Here is a 17800-nt window from a genome sequence, read left to right on the forward strand (position 1 = left end):
CTGACATGATCATACTGGCAACGGAAAAGTCGTCTAAGGCCTGTTTTTCGTATGTCTTGATTTTTACCCTTCTGTGCATCTCCCTGCTCCCCAGGTTCTCCAGCTCTAGGTACACTGGAGAAACAAAGACGCCTCTGGATCAGAAGCACAGCCCCAGACCTTGCCAGGAGACGGACAGCTCTGAACACGCCTGCTGACAGCTCTGTTTTATGAGACCTGGCTGCAGGAACTGGCACAGCACTCTGGTTCGGGAAAACGGCCTGACATGAGACTTGGCTCGTGCAAGATGTGATTTACAGCCTCTGAAAGAATGGGATTAAAATCCGCCCCCCCCCTTCCCTTATGTAAGAAACCATCAAAACGTGACCTTTGACATTTTCACTGTGAGAGTCTCTGACAGGACTCCGGGATGTGATTCAGTATTATTAACCACTGATAATGTTCTTGAAGGATTAAATTCCAAACACTTTCTTTCTGGGTGAGAAAATTTAAAGGGTAAGAGATCCTTCAGAAAAATAAACAAAGACATTAACCGATATCGTGCTCGTTAATTTATCCACTGATGCAGGCTGCAGCGGAGTGACAGAAAGCGAGCGCCGAGCTCTGTCTCGCCAGCACGCCCACCCTCCACGGGCCTCACGATTCAGAGTCTGCCATCAGTGTCCCACGTAACTCTGTGAAGCCCCATCGGCCAAGTAGAACAACTGGATGCTTTTCAATTCTTTCTTGGTTTAACCCTCCAGAATCCACTGACCTGAAGCAACTGTAACCACCTGAAAATGACCCTGCCTCTACCACAAATCGGTGCCAGTAGCATGGTGGAAACCTCCAGGGCCCTCGACGGCCTAACCAGCCCTTCCAGCTGAGGGGTGAGGCAGGTAGGTATCCGCCTCAGTCTCATACATTCCAACAGCAACTCCGCTTATTGTGCTGGGATTAAAAATTAAAGGGCCTATCCCCTGAGCAACGTACTGGGGTTAGCTTCATCTGGCTAGCCTGAGTGCCAGGAAAGATGCAGCAGGCCAGGCACGCACGCACAAGCGGACAAAACGTCCGGGATCCTTGAGACCTCACATCCAAGCTGCTGAGTCCTTACGGCCGCTGCTGTCCAGGCAGGCTAGCAAAGCCATGTTTCAATATGACAGGGTTGGTGAGGCAGCGCCGGGCTCACGCACTTACCTGCTCCCTCTCCCATGGGATTATCAGGCCGGACGCAAGCCAGCTCTCTCACTGGCGCTTATGCCAGGAATGAATCAACCCTGTCTTTCCTGTTCTAAGTGCAAGAGGACCATTGACCAAATTGAAAATGCTCCCACAACCAGACAGAGGGTTTCCATGCCTGCTGAAATGAACAGGAGGATGAACCGGGGTGCAGGGCAGAAGGTGAATGAACCAGACCTTGATCTCAGCTCTTAGCCTTGCATGTAAAAGCTGAATAAAGCAGGTTATGGTGATGATGAAAGAAAGTATTGCAAAGACTCACCTTGATTGAACCACTCCTCTAATTACCAGAAAAGCAGCAAAGAAAAAACAAAAATTTACAGGAAGGAAGAAAATACAAAGGAACAGTCACAAAGAGGCAGAATTTCACAGAACAGGTTCAAAACCTGAGAATTACAAGAATACAATAGAGCTTTCATTGATTAAAAAACAAATCAAGAAATTCCACTTTCTCCCTTTTGTTCCTGCTGAAGAAAAAAAATGCTTTTTCCCTGCAGTTCTTTCCCCTCTCTTTTCATTACATGAAAAGGTGCTCAAGGAAGTGAGGGGACAGAAGGCTGACTAGCCTTTTGCGGAGGTGTTTGAAATGCTATGATCAATGACCATGAAATAAAAGAAAAAACAAACATGAAAAGCTTGCAAGACTAAGTGAACGAGAGAGAATTGAAATGATCTATTTTCAAGCTCTAGACTGACAAAATTAAGCTAGTTTCAGAATAGGTATTCACATATAAATTTATGAGTGAGAAAAGGAAGTTTCTAATTATGACTTCAAAAGCATATTTATTTATTTATTAAAAACACAACAGTTGTATGTCCCTCTCTATCGTTCTGATCTACATACCGCCGGCTGCGAGCTCAGTACTGTTACCGGTTGCTATCCCTCTAGGGAACAGCACACTTCAAGAGCAGCACCACACAGGGTAAATAAAACGTTAAAACGTGCTTAGGAAATGGAAATTTCCTGCTGAACACAGGGCCAGAACCAAGTGGTCACTGAGTACCTGCACTGCTCACTGAAATCTGTAGGTTCACCCTCAGCGGCACATGATTTTGGGATTCGTTTGTCCAAAAATACACAATCGGATATTTTGGCTGATAAACAGGAACGATCAGAGCGTACAGACACAAAAGGTGTATATAGGTGGGCCCAACAGGAAGCAGGAGACGCTTGACAAGGGACAAGCCACCTGAGAGAGCTCGGGCTTCTCGGTCATCGAGAGAATGATGCCAATGCTCAATTATCACAGTCTCCTCCTCCCACAGGGCATAGTGCTCACAGTTTTTATGTCTAAAAACATTTTCACTGACTACACTGCTCTCAAGCAGCAGAACAACATGGACCACAAGTGGCAGGAGACAAGCTCAAGTGAGCACATGTTCAGGGTTTCTAAGGGATATTGCGCTACAAGTTCATTCATTCACCATGAGAACAGACTGGCCAGGCAGGTGAAGTTTTCTGTCTCCAATTTTCCCCCTCCAGTTACTAAAGATTCCCACCAGTTTTTTTAAAACGCAGTTTTAAAAAACTGCACAGTAGCTGATGACAGACTGGGTACTATAAAGCAAGCTCATACTTCAATGAGTTCTCTAAAGCATATGGAAACATAGAACATTTTATTAACGTGCACCGAAGGTCAGACCAAATAAAGACCAACGGGCAGCACATAGTCCAGCAGGTTCAAACAATTCCACATCTGCTCTTCAGCACCAAAATCCACCTTAGACCTTGGCTGTAAATAGTAAACCGGGATGTGGTACATATGAATGTGCATGAAAGGAAAATGAAGCCTAGAAAGAAAACTGAGTTTGTTATCCCTGAATTCAGGCTAGAAGAGTCATTTCTCTAAAATAACAAAGAAAACATAATTTGAGTGTCTCTTTTAAAAAGAAAGATGGAAAGGGTTTACTGAGACTATTAATCCTCTCTTGAGATGAAATGCGTTTGCAACACTCATGCCCCAAAGGAGAGAACAGTTCTAAGAAGTGACTGACAATTAAAAGCTACAAAAAAACATGTTTGCAATTTAAATTACTGAGAGTGACAGAATTGAGAGGTTGTATGTTTTGGTTGTGGAGAAATGTGAGAGATTAAAGACACGGAACAAGTACTGACAGGACAACCATGCATGAAGATGCCTGCATGCTGGCCTGGCTTCCAGAGGCAGTGACACATGCTGTATGGCCAAACAGATGGACTAAACATGGATTTGGCAGAGGCAAGCACACAGCCACGCAGAGGAGGGGCAGAGCACATCCACCTTTGTCCAACAGCGGAGTGTCTTATGTCAGCATGCACCACTCCTACTTAAAGCCAAACAAAAATTACCTCTTCAGCAATTTTGGCAAAGATCCCCAAATACCTATTAGTATTGCAACAAGGGAGATCAACACATGCCACAACACTGTAAAGACATACCTCCACAAACTGCATCATACTAAACTAGCATGACGAAAGTGCTTGCAAGAGCAGGACTATACAGCAAAGATACCCCCAAAATCCACTTCCAGTTCCGAGCTCTCTGCAACACCTACCTTTAGCTTTTTTCCCACCAAAACAGCCAGCATCATCTTTCTTCTTTTTCTGGGAGCCTCCTGTGCTCATAGTCTGGCTGGCGTCTAGTTCTTGGTACTTATCAGCTCCGGGGACCTCTTTGTGGACATGATAGGAAAGGTTCCGCATGATGCACACGCAGTTCTCCACAGACTGTTACAGAAAACTTACATTAAAAAGAAGTACCATACCCTCTTATTTGCAAACGGTTCTATTACACAGTGGAGGGTTGGGGGAAATAATTAAAAAAACCACTCACCTACCCCAGGAAAAGAATGGAGCTTTCAAGGTCACCCCCCCCTTATTTAATGCTTTTTCTTGTTATAAAACTTCTTTTTTTCTTCCAAAAGTGAAGTGCTTCATAAATAGTACCCATTCAAAATGCAAACTCTCTGATCAAAAATACCACCCGAACTTGCATAAAGAATACAAATTCACCAGAAGATCAACCACAGACCAGAAGATTATTATTATTATTATTTTTTTAATGCAAGCCTCTTTCTCACTCTTCCAACCTTGACAATCCTCAAGAGACCCATTTTATTAAATTTTCTCTGGGATAAACTTAGGCCCCATAAGGATTTTAATGTGAGCACACATTATCCTGTGGTAATACCTAATCCATAACTCATCAGGTTCTGGCATGAGCAATGCTCTGTAGGTTGTAATGGAAGCTACCATGTGGTAACAAAATCCACTTCCAAAATTATCTGATTAAGCGACAGGGCTTTAGAGTCCTTACACAGTCCTTCAGAGGGCAGGACTCAAAGAATAAAATAAAGTTAAGATGCTTTAAAAGCCTTTTTGTTTTTATAAAGCAGTAACATGCTCTGGTTTTTAGTAGGTTAAACTTATGGTATTCCTTTTAAGTATAAATATACTTGAAGCACCACAAGACAAGATGATGATAAAAATCAGATGAATCAAAATCTGTCCCTACTGAAAAATCAGCACAAAACTGTTGCATGTCTGAAGACACGTCTTAATACTACAGTCTTTTGAGATGGTGTTGAATAAAATCCCTAAGGAGGAAACCACCTCCTATGAGGATATTGTGCAAAGCACAATACAATAGGATCCAATTCTGATCTGAAGACTATATTTCAAATGTCAATTAATTAATGAAGAACAACAGCAGTAATGCCACTGGCACTACTCTCCACCCCACACGTCACAACCTTTGATCACCTGAAAATTCCTCATCCAACGTATAAGTTAACATAGCAGCATCATGCTGATGCCCCATCATCACTACCATGGATATCATGATAGAGATGAGGGGGAGACTGGTTCTGCATTTTGAGACAAATACAGTCTTGTTCTGATACCAGAGAACAAAACTCAGGTCCCAGTGCAACACTTCACCCTAAATGAATGGAAAAATTCATTCAAATTTTAATACGCAAGATCACCTTATTGTCTGTATCCTTCTTGCCGACTGCAGACTGTAGAGCATGAAGGAGGGCATCCACCAAGCCATCACACTCTCTTAGTCTTCTGCGTGCTTCTGCTCCATCTGAACTTACATTCCTGACAGAAGAGATTTAAGAGAAAATTTAGCCCTCTAACCTCCTCCGTAAGGGTTGAAGGTGTGTTGATTTATACTACGCTTGTTAAGAACTCATTATGTTGGATTGATAATTTGTAGGGAAGGAGAAGGGGGATTTGGTGATAAAAATGAAATTAGCTGGAAGAAGTCTGACAAACTATTAGGTCTCTGTAAAATATGGGCAATGCACATCTGCAAGTCCCTGAGTCTGAATGGAAAGGGGAATACAGTCACAGAGGTGCCTACACACTAATTTTTCCGAGTTGATGGCAAGTTCAGCCATCATACCTTAAACTGGACAGGAGTTCTCAGAGAAAACACCACACAGTCCAAAAATTTCATTTTGCTGAAGACAGAATGTTTCACAGGAAGAATACTTGCATTTTTTAAAAGAAAATTATACTCCATATCAAAATCATCAGCCAAATACATCCCATAGTTCAACTCACTTCCCTGAGAAAAAGGAAGCCAAGGGTGAAGTTCCCAGTTCCATTTTGGGAGCTGGATCCCAGAGAAGCTCCTGTGCCAGGGAACTGTTGTGCCCACCATGCTGTTGGTTACGCTGGGGAAGAAGGTAATGAAGAAAGGAAGGAAGCAGGGGGTGGGAGGGTGGAAATCGGAGGAGGAGGTCTCTGCACCTCAAGTCAGCTGACTGCATGGGAGCAGTGACTTGAACCTGTATCTTCCACATCCCAGGGACTATTGCCTCCTTCCAATGAAGGAAACTGGATTAAATACTTTTGGTATGCACGGTCTTGATCTCTCCCAGCATGAAATGAGAAAATATTAGAGATCTCAGAAACAGCATTAGGATGCAAAAGCTATTTTCTATCCACAGCATCTGGTGTGCCACAGCTGGTCACATAAACTTATTACAGTTTTAATGTGTGTGTGGTATATGTGTGTGTAAATTTTATTATATAAATTTATATATATATACACACATATATATATACACACACATACTATATTATATTCCATATAGCAGCACCAACTTTACGGTCTCTTTGGAGCTTGGCTCATCCCCCGTTAGTGGAGCAAATTTCAGGCCCATGATTTGAAATTATTCCTTTTGTGCATTATAGCAGACATCATTCCTTAAGGTTTTCGGAGGACTTGCATCAGTTTTAAACACAAGCACAAAACAAGTCCTGCAGTAATAGCTAATCTTTAACATACCAGGTTTTGATAAAAAGTGGTTTGCAAAGTTGCTTTTCCTGAAGCCAAAGACTGCTCAGCAGCAGCATATCCTCAGTCACAGAAATTAAAAAATGAGTGGGTAAAGTTCCCTCCATAGAGCCTGGCTTCTTTATTTCATGACAAAAAAAGAAAAATTAAAAATAGGTGTTCAAAAGAGGTACAGTTTATGCAATCAATTTGTATATAAAAATCTCTCTTCACTTTTTTCTGCCCCCATCTGCTCCAGTAAAGGCTGGATGGAAGTCATGATGTACAGCTGCTGTCTGCTTGACCGCTCACGGTTCCTCAAAACCTGTTCTGAATCCCAGCTTTCCGACTGGAAGTTACTGCCGCCTCGTTTGAATACCAAACCTTGACATTTAATCCCCACCTTTCACACCGCGCACAGCCGGTTCAGCATAAAGCCCAGGTCAGCCACACTGAGAAAGTAAAACGATGCAGTCGGCGTATGTATCTATAGCTTTGGATTTCTCAGAGCGTCACACAGGGCACAACCACGCCGCCTCCTGCCCACGGAGAGGCTGCGAGACGGAGCAGCGGATGGCTAGTGCGAGGTTTCACAGAGTGCCCCCAGCCCCGGCGGCACAAACCCTCACGGGTGAGCTATGCGCCTCACCCATTTCAGCAGAACACCGCCACCGGTTCAGCTCTGGGGATCCTTAACTCCACAGACCCCTGGAATAACAGGGTAGTCCTCGAAAGCACACGACGCAGAGCCATTGCCCTCTTCCATCAGGGCTGTGCAGCTCATTCGTCATCTTCCGCTGACTGCGAGGACTGCCAGTGTCATTCAGAGCAATTAACAAATCAATCATGGTCCCCCCCATCTCCATGGACAAGCTGATATATTAATTGGATGACGAGAAAAAAACATTTTCTCAGAGACCTCTCAAAATCTGAAGACGCTTAACTGCAAGCTGATTGTTGTAACAGCATATTAGCATTCAATTAGGAACACAAGTGAAATGCAGAGATAAATGAAGCCTTTCCCCAAATCCTAACGCACTGCCTCACTGCTGGCAATAGCTGATACAGGGCAGGTAATGTGGATATTAAATACGATTCCACAGGATACATGGAACAGAGAATTCCACATGCTGTTTCTCACCTCCAGTTCCACTAATCCTTTAGTATCAGGAGCCTAAACATGAATTTTAAGTCTTTATGAAATTGAAATTAGAATTTAGATTCTCTGTGATACCTTTCAGCAGTTATATTAATAAACTATAGAAACACCACGTTCAAGTACAAGTATTAAAGTGGAACATTACCTACTAGGCTTGAGGGTGACAGAAATGCACTAAAAATGGCCTACCTATGTATCTTATTTTTTATTCCCTCATTAAGCCTTAGAAACAGAGAGCTAAAATACATAAGGAACACTCAGACTCAAAAATAACAACAAAAAAATAAAATTATGCCCAAAAAATGCCTTGACACCCTTGCCCCCTGGCCCACTCACAACAGATTTTTCTATAGTTCATTTGTGCTACTACACTTGTAATAACATTTGTTTTGCAGCTTTGGTTATCAGCAGCATAACAGGATTTTGTATTTTGCTTTCTTATTTCTTGATCTGTATTAGGATTAACATCAAGGTAGACATATTGATAAGGTTACAGTTGAAAAAGACATTGCAAAAGGCATCAGTAAGAAAAGCATGGCTTGCTAGTATCACATTCTCGCTAGAATTTCAAGTACAGGAAAAACTTACTGAAAATTAATGTCTCAAGAAGAAATTCCCACATATATCAGACATAAGTAAGCATGAAAACTCTGCAGAATCAAATTAATAGCTAATTAATGCTATAAATAAGTTAACCAGGCATCAAACTACAGTTTTAATAGTATAACTAATGCATCATAAAATGTATTCTTATGGGCATCTCATACAGAAGCATCTGCTTTATAAATACTCGACTCTTAGGATTTTGCTAGCCCTCCTTGGGTGACTAGATTCCTGCAGCCCATGGGGTTTACTTAACATGGAACAATAAAACCCATTTCCTTGTCCGTAACTATAACCCAGACCTACTGGAGAGCTTAGCTCACATTTTTCACAAGCCCAGAAGTCTGAGCAACACAGATCTTGGAGAGACTTAATCTAGGAAGATCAGGCCCTCCTTCACAGTACATGCTCTTTATGCTGCTCTGACACTGCAAAAGGCAGCTAAGGGTTCCCAGTTCCCAGGGGAATACTTGCATTTTTTACGTACACATAAATATGCCAAACATCCTTAAGCATCAAGCAGAGGTGGACATGCTGAAAATGAAGATGGCATACTGTTGACAAGCTGGCATCTGGCAGTCCCAGGAGAATAGCTCCTGGGGTTGGTCTCCATGATCCAGAGCAACCTTGAGAAAGCTAATTAAGCTGAGGTTGTAAGTCCCCAGCTGAGCTCAGCAAAAAATCAAGGGATCCTGCAACCTGGGAAAATGCCATGTTTCCACTTTGGGGTGTTAAGACTCTACAATCTACCTCTTTGAGAAGCATCTCCCAGTCATCATCAGTCAAATTAGCATCTTGGGTCTTCAGGAATGACTGTAGCGTGGAGACAAAAGTGATTACACAAACAAGAGAGCTGGCAATAGTAGTCCTGCAGTGTTCTGCAGGTTGGTCATTAGAAAGGACACCATCATCATTTCCTGCAACCAAAGGACTTAAAAAAAAAAAAAAAAAAAAAAAAAAAAGAAAAAGAAAAAGAAAAAAGAAAATGGAGCTCATCTCTTTCACAGCATTGAACTGCAACAACAGCCTGTATCCTTACACCATAAAGAGATCAGAAATTGCAATAGAATAGCCTGATATCACACTCCATTGACTGTCATAGGAAAAATCTTTTCCCATTTCACATTTGCATTGGAATTGCTTTTGAAGCATCTAACAGATTTATGACATATGACAGAATAAAAGACGTAACAAAATCACGCTCCAAAGGAAAGTTTTGAAGCAAAGTTTCTAAACATGCTTCTTCCAAGATAGTGTTGAAAATTAATGAACAGGCCACATATTCCAGCAAATGTAAAAGAGGATTTGTAGCCTTCTTACCCAGGGTGCCGTTCCACAGAAGGAACGCAAAGTCTTGACCAGGGCGTTAGCAACTGCAGAGCAAGAAACGTCCTGAAGCTCATGTAACAGATATACATGCAACATATGACAACCAGACTTGGACAAGGTAAAGAGTTTTGCTTTTCACTGAATTATTCTACGTCTTAGATAAGCATTGCTTCATAACAGAAGCAAATTAGTTCTCTGGTGTACAGAGTGTTTGATACAGGTCACGGAATAGAACAGAAAGCCAAAACCCTAGTGGGGTGCCTGCTCACTCTGCTACCTGGGAGCTAGGCTGCCATGCAACTGGAATGGCCCAAAGATTTTGGAATTAACACACGTTATCTCAGTGATTTGCTTGCTGGGGCAGTTAAATATCAAGAACGCCTGCAGATGAAGTCAGACAGTTTTTGGTTGAAGAGCTTGAGACAGAACTGGGAACTCTGCAGGACTTCTGAAGCACTGAGGATGGGCAAAATCCTGCTTTAACTGAAAAGCAAAGTTGATTGCCTGTCCAAACGGATGGGAGTGGGGAGGAGGAAATACCTGAACTACTTATACATAAAACAATGATGATCTATGTGAAAAGAATCCACTCGCCATTGGCCTAGCTGGCTGCATCCTTCCTGTTTGCATCTATAGATGTAAAGATGGGACTGTTTATGCGGTATCCTTCATATTACAAAGGCGGCAACGAGATAAAGTTCCTTAGCTAAAAGTGAGCTCAAAATAGATTGCCAAATGGTCTCTTCTGGCTTTCAAAATTAATTAATCCCCTCACAGTCATGGGGGGATCATTCATCTCTGGGGTTCTGTGCAGTCTGCTTCCCTTGCTTTGCCTCTTCACCCCCAGAAAGGCCACTACTGCTTTCCCTGGCACCTGCTTTTCACTACTTCTCCAAGAGTCTATCAAATGAAAACTGTATTTTAAAAGCAACAATAGTATCTCCTCACATCATACTGTAACAGGTAAGAGAAAGCTTCCTTGTGTGCTTGTCATAAATATATACATGAAAAAGCTCAAATGTACAGGTCTAGGAGCAAGACATGGAATTACTCTCCACATTACTCAAAGTACATATGATGGAAATTAACTGTATCACTGATTCTATGTAAAAGAGTAAAGCACAAATCTCACCCAGAGATTTGAAAACCCTGGCCTTCAGCTGACAGAAATGACCTGGATTCTTTCTCAAATTCTTGCAATCCAGCCTGTAGGCAGGACTAGTGAAAGAGGATTTGCAGACATGTTTAAATATCTGCCTTCCCTGGGAAAACAAAACAGAGAAGCACTAAGTAAATGTTAAATAAAAGTAAATACCTACCAGCACAGAAACACATCAGACTAGGAATCCAGTCTGTTGGCATTAAAGACTTCAGGAAGCAGAAGGGATTGTGTGAGAAATCTGTTCATCCTTTAGATAAGGTTATCATTATTATCAAATAGTCTTCTTAACGATATGCAAGTCTGAATGTAGCATTTAGATCTGCAGAACAGAGCTGGTATTCATCATTTCTAGGATAGGTGTGCAGTCACTACTATCAGTGCCACATACCAAAATTATCCTCAAGAGAAAAGATTTATAAGCAATTAAATGCATGGCACTTCATTTGCACATTCTTCCAATGCAGAAAGAATAAAGCATATAGCAATGCCCCCACTGTGCTCCCCCTGGCAATCTGAAAGCTCAAGCATTTTTTTCTGATGAAGAGAAACTTGAACATACAAGCACCAGAGACATTTTTTCTTCGAGCACTTAAACTAGTATTTCCAAGACTATTGCTGTGTCTGCCACCTGGCTGGAAAGGGCCATCAGCTGTTGTCCTGCAGTGCAGCAGATAAAGCTGAAAGCCAGAGGTTAGACTATTACCAAACACTTACCATCGCACTTCAGTTCAGCAGGCATGAAAGGCACTTTGTTTAGAGAACCAGCTGGGGAGGAAGACAACAGGTTGGGGATTTGTTTTTTTATATAAATAGAAAACTCAATTGGAAATTTTCTAAGATACCCTCCAAGAAATATTTCCACCCTTCTCTGGAAGGAGCCTGCACAAGCGCTGAAGCTTCAACAGTGATACGTTCTTTTCAACGGCCTCTGTGTACCCTACAGCCTCTCACACTGTCCAAACAAGCCTTGTTTTTTATAACTATAAACGACCTTCTAATATCAATTTTTGTATTGCCAGGCCCAAGAGTAACATTGGCTCCTATGTAGTCTATCTCAGCACTGCTGAAGAAGGTAAGGTACCTGTGATCGTTACAGGACAGAGAGTTAAGAGTGACTGGGCTTCACTGGTAGATGAATTAAGTGGCACTCACTTCGCGGGGGGGGTTGAGCTACGGCCATGCTGCGGCTCAGCTGACAGGCACCGCGTTCACCTTGCTAAACCCTGAATAACCCTATCGCTTAGGCCTGCCTGTCCAGGCACCGGGTTCTGTACTTCAGCTGATAAAATATTCTAAGGTTTTCACAAGTTTAATTTAAATATATTAGTTGTTATATCCACCTACTCTGACAGTCACAACCCTGCCTATAAAAACACCCTTCAACCCACACATCACCTCACTATTAAGAAGTTTTTATTTGGATGCCAGCCAAAAGAGATCAATAAATAATAGCTGCAGTGAATGTATTCTGTTTCTTAGTGTATTTCTAGGTGCTGAAAGTCCCAAAGGAGGAATATGTAACACTTTAAAACAACCCCTTTTTTTCAGCATTTCATGCAGAAATACAATGAATTCCACACTCCAGTTCACATGAAACATCAAGAAGTTTGATCGGCACCAAGTTCATTGTTCTGAAAATAAGAGCGAAAAAGCAAGAGGCCTGTGTGATACAAAGACAGCCTGATCCAGGCAGCACTGGCCAAAGAGCCCTGTACAACAAGATGGGGTTTGGCCACAGACGGCTGAAATCAAGCAGAGGATATGCTAAGGGGAAGAAGCCAAAGTCCAAACAGAAGGAACAGTGCCACAGAGAGACACAGGGGAGCTCTACTGATAGTGGTGGGAGATCAGGGCAGGAGATCCCACCGGAGATTTCTGCTCCACTTAAGTGTCCACTTACCAGCTAGACCTAAGAGAGAAGAGCAGAGCAGCCCTGGCTGCCTTGCATGTAAGCCCCTTCTAACTGCTTGAGTACACGGCTTGGTTTTGTTTAATTGGCCAAATGCCCACAAGTGGCCATACCAAAAGTCTTCCCTGAAAAAGGACTTCAGAAGTTTAGTCTATGCTCTAGGGACACTGGCATAGAGCAACAGATCCATAAAGCACATTGTCATATATCTCCTAACCATGTCAGCATTATTTATAGGAGCTCCTTTCAATAAGCAAGGGCTCAACAGTTGTGCCTTGTTAAACCGTGCTGCTGGCTGTGAAGTCTGTCCTCTGTTATTTGCAGCTTTCTACATCCAAAATATCATGTAATGCTTTTTTAGTAAAATACTGATTAGTTACCTCCTGCATGACCTAGTTGGAGAGCCTTGGTCTGCTCTCCTGTAACACAAAAGCATGCAGAAACGCACTGCACAAAAATTCCAGGATGCCCGGCAGCTACTCGGCTTGCAAATTATTATTCTAGTCCTTGCTTGGAGGAGAGGCTAAGGGGCTCTGCTTGCTTTATCACACATGCTTGCTGCAATGTGAAAAGAATCTCTGAAATACGAAAATAAGGCAGTATTTCTCTAAAAAGCGATCACAGCTCACATGCCTTCCAAAGCAAACTACATGCATTACATCGGCTGCAGTGAGCTTTGTTTCAGACTCGCTCTTCGTCATACTGCAGTGACAGCCGGTTTTGTAGATTCCCTTCGTTGAGAGCCAAGGGGGAAGGAACCTAGATTCATTCCTAAGGAATGACAGAAGGCAATAGGCAAGCACACAACTTTAAAATTATACTTTGGATTTGATTGTAAAGCATTAAGGTTGCATGTAACTAGGTTATGTCTCTGCTGCTAAAATCTATGCATAATTTATTTATATTACAAGCTAAACATCAGGAACTGTCAAGGAGGAACCATAACAGCTCCTTACTAGCACGAATTAAACACTCTGCTCATCATATAAGCCCCAGGACAGCCATATGCTGTGATCTTGCACAGTATCAGTAAGCTAATTAAGAAACTGCCTTCGCTTGCTCCTCTCTATTGCGTGGGCTTTTTTTAATTTGTGTTTTTCTCAGTCTGGGTTGGGCAGATAAGCTTCACTCTCTTCCATGCTGCTTGCTGCCTCCAAAGTGAAGGTTCACAAGCAAATATCTGTTCAGTTTTCATCTCTTTCTAAAATGATTCCTCTAAGTCCAGTTCAGTAGTATACTATCACAAAACTCTGACAGTATTGTTGGCTCGAATTTCTGGAGTATCAGTCTCCCAAAGGCTACAACCAGTGAAATGACATTGGTGCACCAGCCTCCAAGCATGAGGGCTGGTCAGAGACATGGCAGTATTTGGCTTTATCACCTCCAGATGGGGCAGGGAAGTGCTGAGTTTTGTGACAAGGCCTGTCCAGGCCTCCTTGGTTAAATGGCTGTCATAAAAAAAGCATACAGAAGGACTACGTAAACTATGATAGGGGACCACACTGATTAAATGGAAAAGTCAACCAAATGGCTTGTTGAAGAATCCTTGCCAGAGCAAGGGGGAAAAATGTATGTGCTCCAGGGAGATCCTTTATACAGCATAACAGGGCTCTGTGCAAAAGCTAGACTAGCTAAGCTCAGTTACCAACTTGCTGTTGTTTTAAAAGCAGCCAACATCTGAAAACTTTCATTTAAGGACATTCTCTGTCCTGCCATGCTTCAGTAAGCAAAGCTCTTCTGACACCAATGGCAGCTTAGCAGCACTGTAGTGGTGTTGCCCGAGCTTCACCTCCTGCACCCTGCTCTTCGCTAGACTGCGCTATTCAGCACAAAGTCACACAACTAATTCTTCCAAGTCAAAGAGTTACACTTAGGTGCCTTCTTTCTTCAGTCAGTTGGAGATCAAGGCTGCCCCAAGTGGATGGGAGAGCAGGTAGGAGAAATACGCTACTATTACCATGTACTATTATCATGCTTGCAGGATTTAAAGACAAATAAAGCTTGAAGGTAATTTATTTTGAAAGCTCTAATTCCCAAGCACTTTTCTTCAGAGAAAAGTTATACATTAATCATTATTAATAAGAAAGGAGGGCACAGCCAGGTGGCTTTGACACAGCTTTTCTTCCTTTATTTCCTCAAATTCATCATGCAGAGACAAAAGGAACCCTGACCGAGACCATCACAGTAGGTAGGCTCCAAACCTCACAGCCAGGGAGTGGAGTCCATCACACATTAAAGGCCCATGGACTGGCCAGTACAAGCAGTGCTACCAGATCCCACTGATTTCCTTAACTGAAGCAGCAGCACTAGGCAGCAACTTTAAGGAGAATATAATGCAGGCTAAGGGGATGCTCATTCAGCTTCTAGTGAAAGCATTCTTCCTCTGTTAGGTGTCTGTTAGTAAATACCAAATTACACAGCCAGTTGAAAGAGACAGAAGAACAAGTAGCCAAAACCCAAACCACTATTCCCTATACAGTCCCTGTGAGTTTTCCAAGAAAACCATCAGGGACTGTAAGAGTGGAGATGGGATGAAACAAATGGACACACCAGTGCCACTGAGACCTATTTGGTCATTTCTGAATACAAAGAGAGAGAGAGAGCTTTTCTGCAGAAACAAGATCCCAGACTCAGTTTGACAAACCCTCTTTGCCTCTGTGTGTCTTTCACAGACGCACACACTCATGCCACAAGCAGCACATGTTGTAGGTGTGTGCACGCATACCCTCATACTATTTACACACGAGGTGGGCCTGCACGCACATGTACATAATTTTCTACTCTGGTGGAATAGATCTTTTTTGCCTTTGAATCTACTGAGTCCTTATCTCTCATCATCCAATATTGTGTCTCACACTTACCGTAACTCTCTCTGGTTTTCATTCCACGGGCTGGAACTACTGATTGTATCTACTGGAGGTGCTTATCCCAAGTTGTTATCACTAGGACCAAGCACTTCAGTCCTTGAACTACTGGTAGTTATCATCTTCCCAGCAAGGCAGGAAAGAGGTGTTAATTCATGTGAAAGTTGGGAAAGTGAAGGACAGTGACTGAAATCCAGATCCACTCAGGCATTTATTTAGGAGCCTAAGTCTCACTGAAACCAGAAGAAGATAGGGCTATTAAAAATTAGGCCACAAAAACATTTATACAGCTAATGTTGCCTGAAATTATGCTGGAATAGTCGCCAAACAGGAATTAAATCCATGCTTCTCAAGTCCCTTTTTACAGCTCTAGTTACCAGGTTATCCCTTCTCTTCTCAGGAGCTGATGTTTGACAAGCTGTTATGTGCAATTTTGATTTGAAGAATGTATGTTTTCAGTGGAAGTCAAGTGGGTGCAGTTTGTTTGTTTGTACACCCTCAGCCAGGTCTTTGAACCTTGGGGCTATTTGTGAATGAGATTTTCTGTGTACTTGGAGAATTGACAAGAAATGCTGCAACTGCAGATGGCATCCTGGAAAAAGGAGCACTTTGCATCCATTTACTATGCAAATGGATCCATTTAACATTTGTTGACAGCAGGTCAGGGATCAGGCTAGAAAGTTGGCAATTTAGGAACCAAGTTCTACTCTGTCCTCCTAAAGCAAAAAAAACAAAACAAAAAAACCCACAAGTGTGAATTAATAGTAATTAAATAGGAAACATCAATTTAGCACAGAATGCATTTCATTTTTAAGCTGTTAAAATCCTCGGTGCTTCCACAAAACTAAGAACCATGATACATATGTACACAGAAAACAAGAATGGGAAGCTGACCACAGCAGTGGTCTCTGACCCAGAGTTCTAGGACATCCACTCTAAGACAGACATGTTATCTATACAGAGAAAAACAACTTGAGAAACCTGGAGATGCAGTGAAGGTCTCTGGCAGTAACTTAATGCATGTGAGCTAGCCTTAGCTCCATCATTCTCAAAGCAATTCCACCTGTCCTCTCCTCCTAATGGGCCTTAATGTCTTGGTGCAAAGTTGTAGGAAGGATTGCTAAATGGCCTTGTTAAGACACACCAAATCATTGCATTGTTTAAAGTGGAAGAGAGTACAATTTAAAAGCAAATGCTTCTGGACTGCAAACCTCAGCAGGGATTGGGGGGGGCGGGGGGAACGACACAGTAACTGAATGAGACATTCTCTATACACCTAAAAACAAACCACAAGGCAAAGACTTGAACCCCAAATTAAATAAAAGAACATCCACATGTATTAACAATTCTCATAGCAAGTTGTCTTCCTTGCTTCTTCCCCAGTCCTCCTTTTCCATAACCAAATATCTACTTAATTTCACTAAATTAACCTTTGCTTTGTTTTTACAGCTCCTTCCCAAATTTCCAGTGTACCTATTTCTCTCAACAGGTTCGTCAGAAGATGAAGTTACCTTTATTTTAGAAAATAACACCCAAGAGGGCATCTATCACAAGGTTCACAACCATTTTACACAGTAAAATGGTTACTGTCACTTCAGATCCATCCATCATACTGGGTCTGACCCTATAAATGAAACACAGCAATGAAAGAGGAAACACCTTTCTGATCTGAGGATGAGAACAGAGACACAATTGCTATCACCTGCACTAGCTTCTGAAAACTTCAGTGTTTCTCAGTAAAGCATATTACAGAAGCAGCATGCAATAAATCCCATTACCAAACCACAGTTTTGCAAGTTGGCTGTGCTGCCAAGTCTTCTTTTTGCAAAATGGAATACAGGATTCCCAAAATATTTGTTTGGAAGAGACAGTTTTTGGCAAGTTATGTACAGGCTGGAACGGCACACAACCCACTTGCCGTGTTTCAGGTGATATCAGGATACAAAAGATCCCTAAAATGGCTACAGTCATGGGAGAGGACTTGACTTTAGAAGCTCAAACCTCAAAATAAATGCTGGTCTCCAAAGTCAAACTAAATCTTAACCAGTTGCCTCTTCTTCCTTTGATTCCTGCTGGCTATTGTAGATTGACAATTAGCCACAGTGGCTCTGTATGGACATCACCAACTACTAAAGAGACAATCCCAGGATTAAGTTTATGTAAAAAAAAAAAAAAAAAAAATTGAATGGCATTCTTGATGATAACAAACTTTGTGCGGTTTCTCTGATCTCCAGCCTATAAATTACCAGATCCGATGTTACGCATTACCATCACACAGGGCTT

General features: G+C 42.2%; 1 protein-coding gene across 5 annotated transcripts in view; it reads right to left on the reverse strand.

Annotated features, from left to right (window-relative positions):
- Positions 1-17800, reverse strand: part of ARVCF (ARVCF delta catenin family member) — a 305181-nt gene that overhangs the window by 50456 nt on the left and 236925 nt on the right. For all 5 annotated transcript variants that reach the window (XM_067307355.1, XM_067307353.1, XM_067307356.1 and 2 more), the window contains 2 exons: positions 5188-5305; positions 3757-3928 (listed from right to left, as the gene is read on the reverse strand). In XM_067307355.1, coding sequence (XP_067163456.1) covers positions 3757-3928; positions 5188-5305 — 290 coding nt within the window. The remainder of the gene's footprint in view (positions 1-3756; positions 3929-5187; positions 5306-17800) is intronic.

Source organism: Apteryx mantelli, chromosome 17 (assembly GCF_036417845.1).
Source record: "Apteryx mantelli isolate bAptMan1 chromosome 17, bAptMan1.hap1, whole genome shotgun sequence".
NCBI classification, from domain to species: domain Eukaryota; kingdom Metazoa; phylum Chordata; class Aves; order Apterygiformes; family Apterygidae; genus Apteryx; species Apteryx mantelli.